Source organism: Mobula hypostoma, assembly GCF_963921235.1.
Source record: "Mobula hypostoma chromosome 10 unlocalized genomic scaffold, sMobHyp1.1 SUPER_10_unloc_4, whole genome shotgun sequence".
Taxonomy (NCBI): Eukaryota; Metazoa; Chordata; class Chondrichthyes; order Myliobatiformes; family Myliobatidae; genus Mobula; species Mobula hypostoma.
This window is the reverse complement of record NW_026948139.1, coordinates 282,985-303,983: the sequence shown is the minus strand read 5'-3', so window position 1 is coordinate 303,983 and position 20,999 is coordinate 282,985. Positions and strand designations below refer to the sequence as shown.

Genomic DNA, 20,999 nt, shown 5'->3' with positions numbered 1-20,999 from the left:
CAAAGCAGTTATTCAGCAGACCTAGAGTTAGACTTTGTGGAGGAGATTGTCCATTTCAGGGAATTTGTAAGTGGCAAAGATGTTTCATCTGCAACAGAGCTTTTATGCTTCCTCAGAGAAAAAAAAAACTTGCAGGTCATCTTCCCAAATGTAAGCATTGCTTTGAGGCTTTACCTGACTCCCTGTCACAAGTGCGATCTTTCTCCAAGCTCAAGCTAGTGAACAATAGGCTTAGATCCACAATGGGACAGGACAGGCTGAACCGTCTTACTCTGATATCACTTGAAAGTGATCTCGTTCGGAAAATGGATTTTAATGATCTGATCAAGGACTTTGGTGCGAAGAAATCCAGAGGAACTAGGCTTTAATTTTGATAAAACAAGCATCTGAGTTTGTAAATACCTAGGCTTGTGTGTCAGTGCTGTTCCTGTTTTTGAGGAAATAGGCTAATAGTTGACTGTTTACAAACCTAGTAAGTAATAAGTGGTCTTTACTCTGCAAGCCACACAACACAGCAATAGGTTAGTATATGCTAGATCTTACCCTCGTTCTTGCCTTTTTTTGCTTGGTACAGCAGCATTTTACGGTGTCGGCAGGGGCCCCACTAAATCCAGCTCTGGCCACCCTACCCTCTCCACTCCTTCCCCGACCCCTCCATCACCTCTGCCTGCAACACCCCGCCCCTGTCAATATTTACTGTCTGGAGAGAGTATCCAGACTGATGGTTTCGGTCTCGCCGTCTGCTCGGCCTGCGCTTCCAGTCGCGGCCGCTACGCTCGGAGTGTCGCTACCGCGGGAGGGCGGCGCGCGTAGAAATGGCGGGAGAGCGCGGTGGTGGGGACGCGCTTCTGGTCTGGAGGAGGGGCAGCGATGAGTGAGGGGGGAGAGAGTGAGTAACCCCGGGGGTGGGGAACGGGGGGAGGGAACAGGGGTCAATTGCCTAATACGTCCCGCTCTAACTCTTCCTCTCTTCTTCTCTTCCCTTCGCCCCTCCCCCTCCCCTCCACCCCCCTTCTCCCCTCCACCCCCTTCTCCCTCCCTTTCTCTCTGTCTCCCTCCTATACCACATTCCCTGTCCCTCCCCTCCGCCCCCTTCCCTTCCCCTACCCCTCCCCTCCTCTCCCCTCCTCCTCCCCTCTCCCTCCTCCATTCTCCCCTTCTCTCTCCTCTCCCTCCCCTCCACCCCCCTTCTCCCCTCCTCTTCCCTTCCCCCTCCCCCTCCCTTTCTCTCTGTCTCCCTCCTATATTCCCTGTCCCTCCCCTCCACCCCTTCCCTTCCCCTACCCCTCCCCTCCTCTCCCCTCTGCCTCCTCTCCTCTCCCCCTCCCCCTCCCCTCTGCCTCCTCTCCTCTCCCCCTCCCCCTTCTCTCTCCTCTCCCTCCCCTCCACTCCTCCCCTCCCCCTCCCCTCCCCCTCCCCCTCCTCCCCTCCCCCTCCTCTCCCCCTCCTCTCCCCCTCCCCCTCGCCTCCCTCTCCCCCTCCCCCTCCCCTCCCCCTCCCCTCACCCTCCCCTCCCCTCCCCTCCCCTCCCCCCCTCCCCCTCCCCTCCCCCCCTCCCCCTCCCCTCCCCCCTCCCCTCCCCCCCTCCCCCTCCCCCTCCCCCTCCCCCTCCTCCCCCTCCTCCCCCTCCCCCTCCCCCTCCTCCCCCTCCCCCTCCCTCTCCCCCTCCCCCTCCCCCTCCCCCTCCCCCTCCCCCTCCCCCTCCCCCTCCCCCTCCTCTCCCTCCTCTCCCCCCTCCTCCCCCTCCTCCCCCCTCCTCCCCCTCCTCCCCCCTCCTCTCCCCCTCCTCCCCCCTCCTCCCCCTCCTCCCCCCTCCTCCCCCCTCCTCCCCCTCCTCTCCCCCTCCTCTCCCCCTCCTCTCCCCCTCCTCCCCCTCCTCCCCCTCCTCCCCCTCCTCTCCCCCTCCTCTCCCCCTCCTCCCCCTCCTCTCCCCCTCCTCCCCCTCCTCTCCCCCTCCTCCCCCTCCTCTCCCTCCTCCCCCTCCTCCCCCTCCTCTCCCTCCTCTCACTCCTCCCCCTCCTCTCACTCCTCCCCCTCCTCTCCCCCTCCTCTCCCCCTCCTCCCCCTTCTCTCCCCCTTCCCCATTCTCCCCCCTTCTCTATCCCCTCCCCTCCCCCACCTCTCCCTCCCCTCCACCCCCTTCTCCCCTCCTCTTCCCTTCCCCCTCCTCTTCCCTTCCCCCTCCTCTTCCCTTCCCCTTCCCTCTCCCCTCTCCCCCTCTCTCTCTGTCTCCCTCCTATACCACATTCCCTCTCCCTCCCTTCCACCCCTCTCCTCCCCTCCCCCTCCCCCCTCCCCTCCCCCTCCCCCTCCTCTCCCCTCCCCCTCCTCCCCCTCCTCCCTCCCCCTCCACCCCCTCCTCCCCCTCCTCCCCCCCTCCCCCTCCTCCCTCCCCCTCCTCCCCCTCCTCCCTCCCCCTCCTCCCCCCTCCCCCTACCCCTCCTCCCCCCTCCCCCTACCCCTCCTCCCCCCCTCCCCCTCCCCCTCCTCCTCCTCCCCCTCCTCCTCCTCCCCCTCCCCCTCCTCCCCCTCCCCCTCCCCCTCCTCCCCCTCCCCCTCCTCCCCCTCCCCCTCCTCCCCCTCCCCCTCCCCCTCCTCCCCCTCCCCCCCTCCCCCTCCTCTCCCCTCCCCCTCCTCCCCCTCCTCTCCCCCCTCCTCCCCCTCCTCCCCTCCTCTCCCCCCTCCTCCCCCTCCTCCGCTCCTCTCCCCCCTCCTCCCCCTCCTCTCCCCCTCCTCCCCCTCCTCTCCCCCTCCTCCCCCTCCTCTCCCCCCTCCTCCCCCTCCTCTCCCCCTCCTCTCCCCCTCCTCCCCCTCCTCTCCCCCTCCTCCCCCTCCTCTCCCCCTCCTCCCCCTCCTCTCCCCCTCCTCTCCCCCTTCTCTCCCCCTTCCCCATTCTCCCCCCTTCTCTCTCCTCTCCCCTCCCCCACCTCTCCCTCCCCTCCCCTCCCCCACCTCTCCCTCCCCTCCACCCCCTTCTCCCCTCCACCCCCTTCTCCCCTCCTCTTCCCTTCCCCCTCCTCTTCCCTTCCCCCTCCTCTTCCCTTCCCCTTCCTCTTCCCTTCCCTCTCTCCTCTCCCCCTCTCTCTCTGTCTCCCTCCTATACCACATTCCCTCTCCCTCCCTTCCACCCCTCCCCTCCCCTGCCCTCTCCTCCCCTCCCCCTCCCCCTCCTCCCCCCCTCCCCCTTCCCCCTCCTCCCCCCCTCCCCCTTCCCCCTCCTCCCCCCCCCTCCCCCTCCTCCCCCCTCCCCCTCCTCCCCCCCTCCCCCTCCTCCCCCCTCCCCCTCCTCCCTCCCCCTCCTCCCCCCTCCCCCTCCTCCCTCCCCCTCCTCCCCCCCTCCCCCTCCTCCCCCTCCCCCTCCTCCCCCCTCCCCCTCCTCCCCCCTCCCCCTCCCCCTCCTCCCCCCCTCCCCCTCCCCCTCCTCCCCCCTCCCCCCTCCCCCTCCCCCCCCTCCCCCTCCCCCTCCTCCCCCCTCCCCCTCCCCCTCCCCCTCCTCCCCCCTCCCCCTCCCCCTCCCCCTCCTCCCCCCTCCCCCTCCTCCCCCCTCCCCCTCCTCCCCCCCTCCCCCCTCCCCCTCCTCCCCCCTCCCCCCTCCCCCTCCTCCCCCCTCCCCCTCCTCCCCCCCTCCCCCTCCCCCCTCCCCCTCCCCCTCCTCCCCCTCCCCCTCCCCCTCCCCCTCCCCCCCCCCCTCCCCCTCCTCCCCCCCTCCCCCTCCTCCCCCCCTCCCCCTCCTCCCCCCTCCCCCCTCCCCCTCCTCCCCCTCCCCCTCCCCCTCCTCCCCCTCCCCCTCCCCCCCCCTCCCCCCTCCCCCCTCCCCCCCCCCCTCCCCCCCCCTCCCCCCCTCCCCCTCCTCCCCCCTCCCCCTCCTCCCCCCTCCCCCTCCCCCCCCCTCCCCCCTCCCCCCCCTCCCCCCTCCCCCCTCCCCCCCTCCCCCCCTCCCCCTCCTCCCCCCCCCCCTCCCCCCCCTCCCCCCTCCCCCTCCTCCCCCCTCCCCCTCCTCCCCCCTCCCCCCCTCCCCCCTCCCCCTCCCCCTCCTCCCCCCTCCCCCTCCCCCTCCTCCCCCCTCCCCCTCCCCCTCCTCCCCCCTCCCCCTCCCCCTCCTCCCCCCTCCCCCTCCCCCTCCTCCCCCTCCCCCTCCCCTCTCCTCCCCTTCCCTTCCTCTCCCCTCCCCCTTCCCTTCCTCTCCCCTCCCCTTTCCCTTCCTCTCCCCTCCCCTTCCTCTCCCCTCCCCCTCTCCTTCCTCTCCCCTCCCCTCTCTCCTCCCCTCTCTCCTCCCCTCTCTCCTCCCCTCCCCTCCCCTCTCTCCTCCCCTCCCCTCTCTCCTCCCCTCCCCTCCTCTCTCTCCTCCCCTCCCCTCCCCTCTCTTCTCCCCTCCCCTTCCTCTCCCCTCCCCTTCCTCTCCCCTTGCTTTCCCTTCCCCCTCCCCTTCTCCCTACCCCTCCCCCTCTCCCCTAACCCCTTCCTCTCTCCCCCTCTAACCCCTCCCTCCCATCGCCTCCTCTTTGCTGGCTCCCCTCCACCCTCTTTCCTGTCCCCCACAGGTACCAGCCTGCGGCCAGGCTCCCAGCTGCTGATGGCCCCGCTGCAGGTGACGGTGTTGGCCGTGTGGGTGTGTGTACTGCGGCGGGATGTGAGCAGCTATGAGCGGGTGCTGGAGCTGCTGCAGACGTTGAGCGGGGCCGCCCCAGGCCTGGTGTCCAACCGGCACCTGGCTAAGCTGCAGCTGGGACTGAAGGCCAAGGTAGGCAGGGAGGGAGGGACAGACCAAGTGGCAAGGGGGTGCGAGGAGGGCCAGGGAGTATGGGGGAAGAGGGACTGAATGAAACATGGGATTTTACCCTTCCCTCCCCCTACCACACCCGTCCCTCCCTCCCAAGTCCCTTACTCCCCACGTCCATGTTCCTTCCCATCAGACAGAATTTACAACCTGCTTCAAAAGGGCAACAGTTATACCAGAGCCCGAGAAGAGCAGCCCCACGACTATTGTCCAGTAGCACTCACATCTACGGTGATGATGTGCTTTGACAGGTTGGCCATGGCTAGAATTAACTCCTGTCTCAGCAAAGACCTGTACCCACTGCAGGCTGCCTATCGCCACAGTAGGGTCTACGGAGGACGCGATCTCAGTGGCTGTCCACGCGGCCTTGGGTCACCTGGGCAATGCAAATATCGATGTCAGGATGCTGTTCATTGACTGTAGCTCAGCATTTAACACCATCATTCCCACAATCCTGACTGGAAAAAACTCGCAGACCCCAGGCCTCTGTACCCAGGTCCTTCGACTTCCTCACCGGAAGACCACAATCTCTGCGGATTGGAAACGATACCTCACTGACAATCAACAGTGGCTCTCCTCAGGGGTGTGTGCTTAGCCCACTGCTCTCCTGTCTCTGCACCCATGACTGTGTGGCTCAAATGCCATCTATAGATTCGCTAATGATCCAACCATTGTTGGCAGAGTCTCAGGTGGTGACGGGGCGTACAGCAGCGAGATATACCAGCTCGTTGAGTGGTGTCGCAGCAACAAGCTGGCACTCAACGTCAGCAAGACCAGAGAGCTGATTGTGGACTTCAGGAAGGGTAGGACACACCAATCCTCACAGAGGGATCAGAAGTGGAGAGAGTGAGCAGTTTCAAGTTCCTGGGTGTCCGTATCTCTGAGGATCTAACCTGGTCCCAACATATCGATGCAGATATAAAGAAGGAAAGATGCGGCTGTATTTCATGAGGGGTTTGAGGAATTTGGTTTGTCAACTACAGCACTTGAAAATTTGTACAGACGTGCCGTGGAGAGCATTCAGACTGGCTTCGTCACTGTCTGGTATGGGGGTGGGAACTACTGACAGGATCGAAGTAAGTGCAGAAAGTTGTAAAATTAGTCAGTTCCATCATGGGAGCTGGACTCCAGCGCATCCAAGACATCTTCGAGGGGTGTTACCTCAGAAAGCCAACATCCATCGTGCCCTTTTCTCACTGTTACCATCAGGGAGGAGGTACAGGAGCCTGAAGACACACTCTCAGCGATTCAGGAACAGTTTCTTCCCCTCTGCCATCAGATTTCTGAACGGACGTGGAAACAACAAACACTACCTCACTACTTTTTATTTCTATTTTTGTACAACTTATTTAGTTTAACTTTTCAATATACTGACTAACTTAGTTTTATTCTCCTATTTATCGTGTACGTCATTGTACTGCTGCTGTAAGGTTAGCAAAGTTGACAGCATATGCTGGTGTTATTAAACCTGATTCTGATCGACCCCTCATTTTCCCCCCCCCCACCCCCCCGGATCTCTGCAGATGATCCTGGAAATGTTCCAAAAGGGCTGTTGCCTGGCCGACATCCGGACCCAGCTCGGACATCTCTTCCCGCTGGAAGATCCACCTCACTCCTCTGAGACGGTGAGTCCCTTTGAGGGGAGCTGGGTATTGGAAAGGGCCCAGTCGAGCTGGCGGCCTGTCCAGGCTCGGGTCTGTGCAGTCGCTGGCGCCTTTCGGTTGGGCTCTACCCGAGGTGGCCTGCCGAGGTTTCTCAGAGAGTCGCGTGGTCCAGAAACAGGCCCTTCAGCCCACAATTTCCAAACTGTACCTGGCGCCTCTAATCCTATTTACCTCCACTCAGCCCAGACCCTCATCTGCCTTCCCTTCTGACATAATGGGGAGAGTTCCGGCCCCTTGGGTCTCTGCCGGCCCACTCGTTCCCCCTGGAGTCTCCCCCTCCCCTCCACACTGGGGGGTGGGGGGGGCAATTGCCAGTGCGATTCACCCAATGACCCGCACGTCTCTGGGATGAGGGATGGAACTGGAGCGCCACTCAGTCAGGGCAAGTGTGCAAACTCCACTCATTTCTACGCGGAGACCTAACTGGAAGTAGCGGATCAAAAACGACACACTTCTGTTCATATCAACTCGGACGTAGTGAGGATCTGCCCCTCCATCTGTCCCTCGGAGAGCAGTCTGCCCCTCCCCTCCCCCCCCCCGATTCTGGGTAAAGGTATTGTCGCAGGCTCCGGGTACCCTCTCACTGTTCTCTGGGCCCTTCTACACAACGGACTTGGGAAAACTCACTCACTCACCCACACGGCCACTGGCCCTCGGTTGCGGGGAGAGGATTTGGATGGAGTGATGGAGGGAGAGGGAGGGATGGAGAGGTGAAGGGAGAGGTAGGGATGGAGAGGTGGAGGGAGAGGGAGGGATGGAGAGGTGGAGGGAGAGGGAGGAATGGAGAGGTGGAGGGAGAGGGAGGGATGGAGAGGTGGAGGGAGAGGGTGGGATGGAGAGGTGGAGGGAGAGGGTGGGATGGAGAGGTGGAGGGAGAGGGAGGGATGGAGAAGTGGAGGGAGAGGGAGGGATGGAGAAGTGGAGGGAGAGGGAGGGATGGAGGGAGAGGGAGGGATGGAGTGATGGAGGGAGAGGGAGGGATGGAGTGATGGATGGAGGGAGAGGGAGGGATGGAGAGGTGGAGGGAGAGGGAGGGATGGAGAGGTGAAGGGAGAGGGAGGGATGGAGAGGTGGAGGGAGAGGGAGGGATGGAGTGGTGGAGGGAGAGGGAGGGATGGAGAGGTGGGGGGAGAGGGAGGGATGGAGAGGTGGAGGGAGAGGGAGGAATGGAGAGGTGGAGGGAGAGGGAGGGATGGAGAGGTGGAGGGAGAGGGTGGGATGGAGAGGTGGAGGGAGAGGGTGGGATGGAGAGGTGGAGGGAGAGGGAGGGATGGAGAAGTGGAGGGAGAGGGAGGGATGGAGAAGTGGAGGGAGAGGGAGGGATGGAGTGATGGAGGGAGAGGGAGGGATGGAGTGATGGAGGGAGAGGGAGGGATGGAGTGATGGATGGAGGGAGAGGGAGGGATGGAGAGGTGGAGGGAGAGGGAGGGATGGAGAGGTGAAGGGAGAGGGAGGGATGGAGAGGTGGAGGGAGAGGGAGGGATGGAGTGGTGGAGGGAGAGGGAGGGATGGTGAGGTGGGGGGAAAGGGAGGGATGGAGAGGTGGAGGGAGAGGGAGGGATGGAGAGGTGGGTGGGATGGAGAAGTGGAGGGAGAGGGTGGGATGGAGAGGTGGAGGGAGAGGGAGGGATAGAGAGGTGGAGGGAGAGGGAGGGATGGAGTGATGGAGGGAGAGGGAGGGATGGAGAGGTGGGGGGAGAGGGAGCGATGGAGAGGTGGAGGGAGAGGGAGGGATGGAGAGGTGGAGGGAGAGAGAGGGATGGAGAGGTGGAGGGAGAGGGAGGGATGGAGAGGTGGGGGAGAGGGAGGGATGGAGAGGTGGGGGAGAGGGAGGGATGGAGAGGTGGAGGGAGAGGGAGGGATGGAGTGGTGGAGGGAGAGGGAGGGATGGAGTGGTGGAGGGAGAGGGAGGGATGGAGTGATGGGAGAGGGAGGGATGGAGAGGTAGGGGAGAGGGAGGGATGGAGGGAGAGGGAGGGATGGAGTGATGGAGGGAGAGGGAGGGATGGAGTGATGGATGGAGGGAGAGGGAGGGATGGAGAGGTGAAGGGAGAGGGAGGGATGGAGTGGTGGGAGAGGGAGGGATGGAGAGGTGGAGGGAGAGGGAGGGATGGATGGAGGGAGAGGGAGAGATGGAGAGGTGGAGGGAGAGGGAGGGATGGAGAGGTGGGGGAGAGGGAGGGATGGAGTGATGGATGGAGGGAGAGGGAGGGATGGAGAGGTAGAGGGAGGGATGGAGAGGAGGGAGAGGGAGGGATGGAGAGGTGGAGGGAGAGGGAGGGATGGAGAGGTGGGGGGAGAGGGAGGGATGGAGAGGTGGGGGAGAGGGAGGGATGGAGAGGTGGAGGGAGAGGGAGGGATGGAGAGGTGGAGGGAGAGAGAGGGATGGAGAGGTGGAAGGAGAGGGAGGGATGGAGAGGTGGGGGAGAGGGAGGGATGGAGAGGTGGGGGAGAGGGAGGGATGGAGGGAGAGAGGGATGGAGTGGTGGAGGGAGAGGGAGGGATGGAGTGATGGGAGAGGGAGGGATGGAGAGGTGGGGGAGAGGGAGGGATGGAGTGATGGAGGGAGAGGGAGGGATGGAGTGATGGATGGAGGGAGAGGGAGGGATGGAGAGGTGGAGGGAGAGGGAGGGATGGAATGGTGGAGGGAGAGGGAGGGATGGTGAGGTGGGGGGAAAGGGAGGGAGGGATGGTGAGGTGGGGGGAAAGGGAGGGATGGAGAGGTGGAGGGAGAGGGAGGGATGGAGAGGTGGAGGGAGAGGGAGGGATGGAGAGGTGGGTGGGATGGAGAAGTGGAGGGAGAGGGTGGGATGGAGAGGTGGAGGGAGAGGGAGGGATAGAGAGGTGGAGGGAGAGGGAGGGATGGAGTGATGGAGGGAGAGGGAGGGATGGAGAGGTGGGGGGAGAGGGAGCAATGGAGAGGTGGAGGGAGAGGGAGGGATGGAGAGGTGGAGGGAGAGAGGGATGGAGAGGTGGAGGGAGAGGGAGGGATGGAGAGGTGGGGGAGAGGGAGGGATGGAGAGGTGGGGGAGAGGGAGGGATGGAGAGGTGGGGGAGAGGGAGGGATGGAGAGGTGGAGGGAGGGAGGGAGGGATGGAGTGGTGGAGGGAGAGGGAGGGATGGAGTGGTGGAGGGAGAGGGAGGGATGGAGTGATGGGAGAGGGAGGGATGGAGAGGTAGGGGAGAGGGAGGGATGGAGGGAGAGGGAGGGATGGAGTGATGGAGGGAGAGGGAGGGATGGAGTGATGGATGGAGGGAGAGGGAGGGATGGAGAGGTGGGAGAGGGAGGGATGGAGAGGTGGAGGGAGAGGGAGGGATGGAGAAGTGGAGGGAGAGGGAGAAGTGGAGGGAGAGGGAGGGATGGATGGAGGGAGAGGGAGAGATGGAGAGGTGGAGGGAGAGGGAGGGATGGAGAGGTGGGGGAGAGGGAGGGATGGAGTGATGGATGGAGGGAGAGGGAGGGATGGAGAGGTAGAGGGAGGGATGGAGTGGAGGGAGAGGGAGGGATGGAGAGGTGGAGGGAGAGGGAGGGATGGAGAGGTGGGGGGAGAGGGAGGGATGGAGAGGTGGGTGAGAGGGAGGGATGGAGAGGTGGTGGGAGAGGGAGGGATGGAGAGGTGGAGGGAGAGAGAGGGATGGAGAGGTGGAAGGAGAGGGAGGGATGGAGAGGTGGGGGAGAGGGAGGGATGGAGAGGTGGGGGAGAGGGAGGGATGGAGAGGTGGAGGGAGAGGGAGGGATGGAGAGGTGGAGGGAGAGGGAGGGATGGAGAGGTGGAAGGAGAGGGAGGGATGGAGAGGTGGGGGAGAGGGAGGGATGGAGTGATGGAGGGAGAGGGAGGGATGGAGTGATGGATGGAGGGAGAGGGAGGGATGGAGAGGTGGAGGGAGAGGGAGGGATGGAATGGTGGAGGGAGAGGGAGGGATGGTGAGGTGGGGGGAAAGGGAGGGAGGGATGGTGAGGTGGGGGGAAAGGGAGGGATGGAGAGGTGGAGGGAGAGGGAGGGATGGAGAGGTGGAGGGAGAGGGAGGGATGGAGAGGTGGAGGGAGAAGGAGGGATGGAGAGGTGGGTGGGATGGAGAAGTGGAGGGAGAGGGGATGGAGAGGTGGAGGGAGAGGGAGGGATAGAGAGGTGGAGGGAGAGGGAGGGATAGAGAAGTGGAGGGAGAGGGAGTGATGGAGGGAGAGGGAGGGATGGATGGAGGGAGAGGGAGGGATGGAGTGATGGATGGAGGGAGAGGGAGGGATGGAGAGGAGGGAGAGGGAGGGATGGAGAGGTGGAGGAAGAGGGAGGTATGGAGAGGTGGGGGGAGAGGGAGGGATGGAGAGGTGGAGGGAGAGGGAGGGATGGAGAGGTGGAGGGAGAGGGAGGGATGGAGAGGTGGAGGGAGAGGGAGGGATGGGGAGGTGGAGGAGAGGGAGGGATGGGGAGGTGGAGGGAGAGGGAGGGATGGAGAGGTGGGGGAGAGGGAGGGATGGGGAGGTGGAGGGAGAGGGAGGGATGGAGAGGTGGAAGGAGAGGGAGGGATGGAGTGGTGGGAGAGGGAGGGATGGAGAGGTGGGGGAGAGGGAGGGATGGAGAGGTGGGGGGAGAGGACGGGATGGAGAGGTGGAGGGAGAGGGAGGGATGGAGTGGTGGAGGGAGAGGGAGGGATGGAGTGATGGGAGAGGGAGGGATGGAGAGGTGGGGGAGAGGGAGGGATGGAGAGGTGGAGGGAGAGGGAGTGATGGAGAGGTGGAGGGAGAGGGAGGGATGGAGAGGTGGGAGAGGGAGGGATGGAGAGGTGGGGGAGAGGGAGGGATGGAGAGGTGGAGAGGGAGGGATAGAGAGGTGGAGGGAGAGGGATAGAGAGGTGGAGGGAGAGGGAGGGATGGAGAGGTGGAAGGAGAGGGAGGGATGGAGTGATGGAGAGGGAGGGATGGAGAGGTGGAGGGAGAGGGAGGGATGGAGTGATGGAGGGAGAGCGAGGGATGGAGAGGTGGAGGGAGAGGGAGGGATGGAGAGGTGGGGGAGAGGGAGGGATGGAGAGATGGAGGGAGAGGGAGGGATGGCGAGGTGGAGGGAGAGGGAGGGATGGAGAGGTGAGGGAGGGAGAGGGATGGAGAGGTGGAGGGAGAGGGATGGAGAGGTGGAGGGAGAGGGAGGGATGGAGAGGTTGGGGGGAGGTACAGAGGGTCTCATGGTTTCGCTCCCTGTCCTGCAGACAGTCGCAGACACCCAGAAGGTGCGTGGGATTCAGGAGCAGTTCCGGGAGCTGGTCCTCCACCTCCTGAGGGACCCATCGTTCCGCACCTCTTTCCTGCAGGTAGAACGGACTGGGGAGGGGAGGGAGAACGATGGCGGCTTCCCACCTGCACCTGACCTCCCCTTCATGTCTCCACACTCTCTCACCTCCTTGTCACTCCCCTCACATCACACCCCTCCCACTTAACTTCTCTCCGCAAAGACAAGGGAGGGTGTCCCAGAGGGTAGAGATGAGTTGGGGGAGAAGGTGGAGAGCTGTTGGGATCTTGCTGTGTGCACATCGGGTGTGAGTGGATGGTGCTGACAGGATCCTCTGTCCCTCTGGGTGGGGGGGGAGGGAAATGTCAGGATCTTGCTGTGTCCCTGTGAGTGGGGGTGATGGTGGGAGGGGAATGTCAGGTTCCTGTGTCCGTGGGGGTGGGGTGGTGGTGATGGTGGGAGGGGAATGTCACATTCCTGTGTCCGTGGGGGTGGGGTGGTGGTGATGGTGGGAGGGGAATGTCAGGTTCCTGTGTCCGTGGGGGTGGGGTGGTGGTGATGGTGGGAGGGGAATGTCACGTTCCTGTGTCCGTGGGGGTGGGGTGGTGGTGATGGTGGGAGGGGAATGTCAGGTTCCTGTGTCTGTGGGGGTGGGGGACATCAGGATATTTCTCTGTGCCTGTTGGGTGGGGTTGTGGACGTCCTGATCTTGCTCTGTGTGTGTATGGGCGGGATTTTGGGATCTTGCTGTGCACCCGGAGAGTGGGGTTGGGGTCGTAGGGATCTTGCTGTCCGGGGGTGTGGTGTGATTTTGATGGGCTCAGTGGGTGGAGTTGGGGAATTTGGGATCTAGCTGTGCACTATCAGGTGAGGGGGGGTGTCGTGATTTTACTCTGTGCCCTGTGCGGGGTGGGGGTAATTGTGAGATCTCGCTCGGCACTCGTTGGGAGGGGATGTCGGGGTCTGGCCAGTGTGGATGGTGGGATCGTGCTGTGCGCAGGGAATGACGGGGCTGCCTTTCCTGCAGGACGAGGGGCAGAATCACTATGGCGAGGGCTTCATGGCCGCCCTGGACAAGCTGCTGTGGGAGTTCCTGCTGAGAGTGGGGGAGACGCAGGTTCCTCCCAGGCTGCAGGTGAGGGGGGCGAACATGGGCTGGGGTCTGGCTGGGGTTACCGTGGGTGGGGAGGGGGTCACCATGGGCGGTGAGGGGCACTGTGGCTGGGGAGGGGGTCACTGCTGAGAGGGGGAAGGTCATTGTGAAGGGTGGAGGGATCAGAGGAGAAGGGCTGACAGTGACCCTGGAGCCTCAACCAGCTCCCCTCTGAACACTGTACTGTATGTGGTGATCGGGGAGGGGGTGAGGTTGCAGAAGGATGCCAGTTTTCCGACGTCTCTTCCTCCCTCCTCCCGACTCTAGCCCTGCCGTGCTGACGAGGAGCTGCCGGTGCTCGGGGCCCTGTCCCAGCTCCCTGCCGGCTGCTTGCAGTTGTTGCTCTCCAGCCTGGGCTCTGCACACTCCCTGCATCCAGGTAGGTTCCTGGGAGGCCTCCGTCCGCACCCCGCCCTCCCCTTTCCCAAACACAGGGTCCCTCATCACTGTTCAGGGGTGGGAGGGGCTGTGTGGAGAATCCCTGCGTCGCGTGGGGAAGGGCTGAATCTGTCCTGTGTCATGGGGTGGCGTGGGGGGGGGGGGTCCCACAGTCCCTTCAGCCTGAGAACTAGCAGCTCTTCCTGTGGTCGGTGCCTGTGGTGAGAGGGACCGTTGTTCTCAACAATCGTGTGTGTGTGTTTCTGTCTCTACGTTACACCCAGAGTGTGTGTGTGTTACATCAAGTGGCAGTCAGGCTTTCTGTGTGAGAGAGAGTGTGTGTGTGTGTGTGTGTGTGTGTGTGTGTTTTACACTCAGTGGGACCCTGGGTTTCTGTAAGAGAGAGAGAGAGTGTGTGTGTGTGTGTGTATATGTATGTTACACCCAGTGGGACCCTGGGTTTCTGTAAGAGAGGGAGAGAGTGTTTGTGTGTGAGAGAGTGTGTGTGTGTGTATGTTACACTGAGTGGGAGTGGGACCCTGGGTTTCTGTAAGAGAGGGAGAGAGTGTTTGTGTGTGAGAGAGAGTGTGTGTGTGTGTGTGTGTGTGTGTGTGTGTGTGTGTGTGTATGTATGTATGTTATACCCAGTGGGACCCTGGATTTCTGTAAGAGAGACAGTGTGTGTGTGTGTGTGTGTGTGTGTGTGTGTGTGTGTGTGTGTTACACCGAGTGGGACCCTGGGTTTCTGTAAGAGAGGGAGAGAGTGTGTGTGTATGTATTTCACCCAATGAAGGAGAGTATGTGTGTTACACCATGTATGTGAGTGTGTGTGTGTGTATTTCACCCAATGAAGGAGAGTATGTGTGTTACACCATTTATGTGTGAGTGTGCTGCAGTCATACGCAGGTTACAGGTGACGAGAAAGTGCGGTGAGAGGCGAAAGGCAGTAACACTCAGACACACAGACGCACACAGCCTGCTTCTCGCCTTCTGCCTTTTTCCCCTCATTCTGTTGAAGTCTGCTGTGACCCTGGTATTTTGTCATGGAATAACTGCATCTGTGCGTTTTGAATTTTCTTTCCCATGGGAGAGGGGCCACGGAGTGTTATGGGAAGGCCTTACTGTGTTCCAATGCCAGGGGATGGTCTCTGATATGCCGAGTAGGGAAACGATAAGGTGTAAGATTGAAGCAACGCACACAAAATGCTGGTGAACGCAGCAGGCCAGGAGGCATCTATAGGAAGAGATACAGTCGACGTTTCGGGCCGAGAAGAGTCCTGACGAAGGGTCTCGGCCCGAAACGTCGACTGTACCTCTTCCTAGAGATGCTGACTGGCCTGCTGCGTTCACTGGCATTTTTTTGTGTGTTGCTTGAATTTCCAGCATCTGCAGATTCCCTCGTGTTTGCGGGGTGTAAGATTAAGGTGGATTGAGAGGCCAAGAATCCAACTGGTTGTTCTAGGGAACCATTTAATAGTGTTACAACAGCGGGCAGAAGCTGTCCTTCATCCTGCTGGTACGTGCTTTCAGGCTTTTGTATCTCCTGCCTGATGGGAGGGGGGGGTCTTTGATTATTCTGCCAGCTTTACCGAGGCACTGAGAAGTGTTGACGGAGTCTGTGAAGGGGAAGCTGGTTTCCACTGTGCTCTGAGCTGTGTCCCAGCTCTCTGTCATTTCCACAGTGCTGTGAGCTATGTCTACAACTCTCTGCAGCTTCTTGCAGCCACGGGCAGAGCGCTTGCCGTGCCACCGGGCCGTGATGCATCTGGATAGAATTGATGGTGATGATAAAAACTGGTGAGGGTCAATGGCGACAGGTTGAGTTTCTGCAGCCTACTCAGCCAGTTCCCCCTCGATGACCCGCCAGGGCTATGAGTCTGTGTCTGGGGCTCGGGAGCATGGGGTGGGGAGCAGGGAGGTGGAGGAAGATCTCACGAATCCTCCTGGGACGGGGGGGTAATCAGGCTTGCCCTCACACCTGTTCATTCCCCTTCCAGGAACCCCCCTTGTGTTGGATCCCAACCCGCCTGGGAAGGGAGCAGACAGCCCAGAGGGAGATGGGTTGGAGGCCGGAGGAGGAGGGGTGGATGGCCAGCTCCCACGACGGCGGCAGCCGCCAAGCAAGAAGATGAAGAGTAGGAGATCGCTGAGGGAGAGGAGGAGCCGGCATGCTTTGCCCCCTCCCAGCTGGAGGCAGTACCCACGGGCCGCGAAGAAAGAGTGAGTTCCTCCCCCCGCTCCCAAACGCAGAGAGAGGAAGGGGGGTGACAGAGAGTGTACCCCTCAACACGGTCAGTCGCTGGCAAACCATGTTCTTGGGCTGAATCACTCTCACCCCCCCCACCTTCCTCCGGGTTTCGATGTTGACATCCTGACTGGTGTCACAGAGTCACACAGTCCCTCCAGCCCAACTCGTCTGTGCCTACCTGAGCCTGCATTTGGCCCACATCCCTGTCGACCCTTGCTGTCTACATACTTGTCTAAAGGTTATAACTGTCCCCACCTCTCCCATATCCTCTGTGTGAAAAACTTGTCTGACAGATCCTTTTAATTCACCTTAAACCCCTCTTGCCCTGGACTCTCCTACCCTGGAGGAAAAGACAGCGACTGTCCATCTTACCTCACTCCTCATGATTTTATTAACCTCCGTAAGATCAGCTTTTGGCCTCATCCACTCCAGGGAAAACAGTCCCAGTCCGCCCAGTCACTCCATTCCTGGCAACATCCTTGCTAACCTCTCTGCCATCCTTCCTCCAGCAGGGAGACCAGGAACTACTCCGACTGAGCTCCTATCGGTGTCCTGGGCAGCTGTCATGCCATGTACTCAGTGCCCGACCAATGTGCCAATGTGCCTTTGTCACCCATCTGTGGCACCACATTCAGGGAACTGTGTACTTGTACCCCGGATCTCTCTGCCCTACAACGTTCCCTGGGCTCCTGAACTTGTTCACTTCTCCAGACTTTGCAAACTGGCTGGCAATGTTCATATTGTAAACATGATCCCCCCCCCCAAAAAAATCTGAGGCCATTCAGCCCACCAGTCCTGCTATCTGTTGCACCTCACTTGATGGTCCACCGCTCTGCCCCGTTTTCCTGCCCTGGAGACATGCGACCTGCTTGTCCCCGTCGGTCGGGGGCATCGGGAATGAGAGTCAGGAGTTTAATCTGGACGAGAGTGAGGGAGGTGCACTTTGGGGGTGAAAGAGGAAAGTATACAGTAACTGGCAGGATCCTTAAGGCACTGATATATTGCACTGAGGCCCGAGTCCACAGAAAGTAGGTAGAGTGGTGAAGGAGGCTTATGGAATGCCTGATTTCTCAGCTGGGGCATTGAGTGTATGAATCAGGAAGTCATGTTGCAGTTGTAAAGCTTGGAGAGCTATGTGCAGTTCTGGTCTCCCCATCACAGGAAGGTATGGTGGCTTTGGAGAGGGTTCAGGGGAGCTTCACCTGGATGCTGCATGGGATTGGAAGGTACAGGCTTTGAGGAGAGGGTGTGTTGTTTTCCTGGAGCACCAGACGCTGAGGGGAGACCTGACTGGAAATTTAAGGATTGGCTTTGTATATTGAAATAGACAGTGAAATGTGTCACTTGTGTCAAATTAAATCAGAGGGCATTGCACTGGGCAGACCAAAAGTATTGCTATTCTTCCAGCGCCAATATAGCATGCCCACAGTTCTTTAACCTCAGCCTGTACGTCTTTGGAATGTGGGGAGAAATGAGAGAAAGATCAAACTGTACAGGAAATGCTGGGAATTGAACCCCAGTCTTACAGCCAGCGCTGTAAAAGCATTACACTGGCCGCTACACTACTGCACTGTCCACAAGAAAATAAATCTCTGGCTGTGCTGGGATTTGAACTCAGAGACTAGAGCATAAATCCTGTGTCCTAGACCACTCGGCATTGCTACCAATGTAAAATTATGAGGCACACAAAGGGTAGGCAGTCTTTTCCCCAGGGTGGAAATTTTAAATACTGTGGGACATGGGTGTGAGGAGGGAGGGGGAAAGTTTATTCAGACAGAGAGCAGTGCAAGGCCCATGGAATAGTGGGTTTTGGATCAGCTGCATGAGGAATTGATCAGTGTGATTGAAGTAATGGTTGTTACAGACATGAGAGGCCGAGGGGATGTTCCCAAGCTGAACTTCCCCTCCGTGTCCAGAACTCACTGACTGGCCTCCCTCGGGGGGAGGAGAGAGAAAGCGAGAGAATTCCAGAAATTCGGCTCCCCACAACCCCCCTCCCCCCAAGGTAAGGCCAAGGAATTTCTCCCCATCTCTGTCCAGAACAGCCCTTGTTTTGAGATGGTGAAGTGGCGGGGGTGGGGGGGGGGGTGGAACGGTGGAGTGTAAATCGTCATTCCCACGTTCGAGCCCTCAGGAGGGGGTTTGTCCGTTCCAAGTGTGGCCTAAAGGGTTTCGATACAGCTGCAACATGATTCCCAAACTCGGTGCCCCAAGTGATGAGGGCAGGCGTGCCACACGCCTGCTCGCCCACCCCACCCTCCTCTCAGCTTACACCTCTGCCCCCTGGTATTTGACATTTCGACCCTGGGGGGAAGGCCTGACCCTCTACCCTAACTGGCCTCTGGTAATCTTATAAATCTCTCTCAGGCGTCGGCCGCTCCAGAAAACAACCCAACCTCTCCTTCTGGTCCAGACAGCACCCTGGGGAGCCTCCTCTGCACCCTCTCCACACCATCCCTGCAACGGGGCAAACACAGCTGTACACAGTGTACCAAGTACAGCCCAGCCAGTGGGATATTCATCTGCAACGTGACTTCCCAGCTCCTGTACTCAATGGTCCCCCCCCCCCCACATCAGTGCTAATGCATGTCATGAAATTTGTTGTTTTGCAGCAGCAGTGAAAGACATTAAAATTACAATAAGAAGGAGAAAAGTAAACAGTGCAAATTAGCGAGGCTGTTCATGGACACTCAGAAATTCGGCAGTGTTCCTTAAACACTGAGTGTGGGTCTTAAGGCTTCTGTGCCTGAATCACCCCACTCCCCCAGAGGCGTGAACCCCACCCTCGTTTCTCCAGCTCAGACTTCTGTGCCTGAATCACCCCACTCCCCCAGACGCGTGAAGCCCACCCTCGTCTCTCCCGCTCTCACCCCAGGCTGCTCGGACTGACACCTCACTGTCTGGTGCAGGAACAAAGCAGAGTCGGGATGCGGTGGTCCGGGCCGGCTAGACGTCCCAGAGATCGTGGACGAGTCAGACACCGAGGTCAGAGGTAATGACCCCCCCCCCCGTGCAGACGGTGGCGTAGTGGTTCCTGGGTGGGTTGGACCGGTGTGCAGGAGTTCAGGGGAACGGGACATGATCTCATTGTGACAGGTGTGAGATCCTGAGGGTTATTGGGGGGGGAGAGACTGAGGGAATGTTTTTTTCCCTGATGGCAGGGTGGTGGGGGAGGAAGTTCAAAACTGGAGGAGGGGGCACACTCGGAGGATGAGGGGCCATCTGGTTGTTGGAGGTGGGGAAGGATTGGCACTGATAATATTCACAGATAATCTCGAGAATTCTCTCCCCCCCCCCCCCCGAGAGCTGGGGGTGTCGGGTAAAAGAGCTTCTGGAGGGGTGTGTGGGGGAATATGATAGAGAACTGGGCAGGGAAGGGGTTGGGAATCTGGGAGAGAGGGGCTGGGGAGATGAGACCAGCTGTGTCCTTGTAGAGGAGAGGATACAGGGGGGTAGATCAGACTGACCTTGGTCTCTGGAGGGGAAGGGGGGAGATCGGCCTGGCTGTGATCTCACAGAGGGAAGGAGACAGGGGTGGGGGGGGGGGCGGGCGGTGGAGGGCAGAGGGGAGTCAACTCCCGGTTATGACCTATTTATGCCCCTCCCCACAGGGCCAGAGGAGGAGGACAGCTGCCAGAAGATGGAAGTCATCTCGGACTCCCAGGATGGGGACAGTGATCTGCTCACCACCTGTCTCCGGGGCAAGGTGAGGGGTTTGTTTACCCCCCCCACATCATCCTGACCCTATCCCTGGGATCACCATGGTGAGAGTGGGGCAGGGCTGGCGAGGAGCACCCTGGGGTGGGGGTGGGGGGGCAGCAAGAGAGTTCTGATCTGCAGTGGAGTTTCCTGCCAACCAGTCAGCAGGGACCGACTCTTCTCCGTGCTGCAGAGCCGAGGTCCATGGGGTGTGTCCACACAGGTTCACCCGTGCTCAGTGCACCATCCCCAGCGGCTAGAGGCAGGCACGCCAGACAGCGCTGGAGATCCGGGTTCAGTCCCTACACGGGGTCCGGCACTGTGTCCCGAGACAAGCGTCTCAGTGGGTCAATCTGCTGGGAGTTGCCAGTGTGTGGGTGAGGGGGAGAATGTTGGGGTGGGGGGAAGTGAATTTGGGTGCAAATGATGGGGTGGTTTGTGGTCGACACAGACTATGTGGGCCACAAGGATAGGGGGAGAGCAGACTGACCTTGGGCTCATAGTGGGGAGGAGCTCTTGGGGTTGTGGAGGTGGGGAGGGGAAAGAGAGAGATCAGCCTGGCCGAGATCTCAGAGTGGAAAGGAGGTAGTGCGGGGGGGCAGAGGGGGTTGACTCCAAGAAATTTTCCATCGATAGAAGCAAAGACATTAAGGGGGAAGGAGATGAGATGAAAGGTTAGGGAGGGCGAGGACAGGGGAGGAAGGGAGGATTTCCATTGGGGAGGGGTAGGACAGGGGAGGGAGGGAGGATTTCCATTAGGGAGGGGTAGGACAGGGGAGGAAGGGAGGATTTCCATTGGGGAGGGGTAGGACAGGGGAGGGAGGGAGGATTTCCATTAGGGAGGGGTAGGACAGGGGAGGAAGGGAGGATTTCCATTGGGGAGGGGTAGGACAGGGGAGGGAGGGAGGATTTCCATTAGGGAGGGGTAGGACAGGGGAGGGAGGGAGGATTTCAATTGGGGAGGGGTAGGTCAGGGGAGGGAGGGAGGATTCCCATCAGTCAAAATCCCCCTCACTGGTCGCCTGTTAGGGCTGTTTTGGTACGTAAGGAGGGGAGGCAGGATCGGGACTGGGGTTGGGTTTGTGACTTTCATTGGTGGCTGGGGCTGGGAGAGGGAGATGGGGAGGGGGAGAGGAGGACAGAGTCACTGCCTGATTACATTACTCAAAGAAAAGCTTATCTCAGTGGTTTATTTATGCAGAGAAAATGGCCATCAGGTCAGTGATCTCAGAGGCTGATCCCATTTACTAGCACGTGGGCCCATAGCCTTCTACACTTTAGAGATACGAGTGTTTGTTCAGCTACTTCCTCAACATTGTGAGAGTCTCTGCTTCCTCCACCTCCTTGGGCAGCAACTCCCACCCACTGGAAACAATTCCTATGCAGATCCTCCCTACACCTCCTACCCCTCGTCCCAAAGCTGTGCCCTGTGTCCTGCGATACCTCTGCCATGGGGAAACGTTTCTTACAATCTCTCGTCTCTATGCCTCTTCTATCAGGTCCGTCGTCAACCTCGCCATTCTGGGGCAAACAGTCCCAGCCTGCCCAGTCTCTCCCTGTATCTAGAGCCGTCCGGTGTCCTTGGGACCCCTCTCTCGGGCAGGACTGTGGCACTCAGTGCTGCGAGTGTGGTCTAACTCACCTCAGTTGGAGTTGTATTGAAGCTGATCTGAGTTAGAGTTGCTGCTTTAGCAGAGGAGGTTGTCTGGAGGAGTCAGCAGTGGGGAGGGGGGGCTGATCTGTCTGTTCCACCCCCTCCCCCCTCCCCATAGAGAGTGCTGAGGTGGTTTAACTCAAAGACATAATGCATGGAAGAACTCGGCATCTGTGGAGGCAGGCGGTGTGAGTCAACGTTTCG

At 60.3% G+C, this 20,999-nt stretch overlaps 1 protein-coding gene across 2 annotated transcripts in view; it reads left to right on the top strand.

Annotated features, from left to right (window-relative positions):
* Nucleotides 1-793: 793 nt before the first annotated feature.
* Nucleotides 794-20,999, top strand: part of LOC134341254 (uncharacterized) — a 30,102-nt gene continuing 9,896 nt past the window's right edge. For both annotated transcript variants that reach the window (XM_063039111.1, XM_063039110.1), the window contains exons 1-9: nt 794-889; nt 4,542-4,741; nt 6,301-6,402; nt 11,644-11,745; nt 12,691-12,798; nt 13,084-13,195; nt 15,192-15,414; nt 18,352-18,434; nt 19,054-19,148. In XM_063039111.1, the coding sequence (XP_062895181.1) occupies nt 871-889; nt 4,542-4,741; nt 6,301-6,402; nt 11,644-11,745; nt 12,691-12,798; nt 13,084-13,195; nt 15,192-15,414; nt 18,352-18,434; nt 19,054-19,148 (1,044 nt within the window). In that variant the 5' untranslated portion in view covers nt 794-870. The remainder of the gene's footprint in view (nt 890-4,541; nt 4,742-6,300; nt 6,403-11,643; nt 11,746-12,690; nt 12,799-13,083; nt 13,196-15,191; nt 15,415-18,351; nt 18,435-19,053; nt 19,149-20,999) is intronic.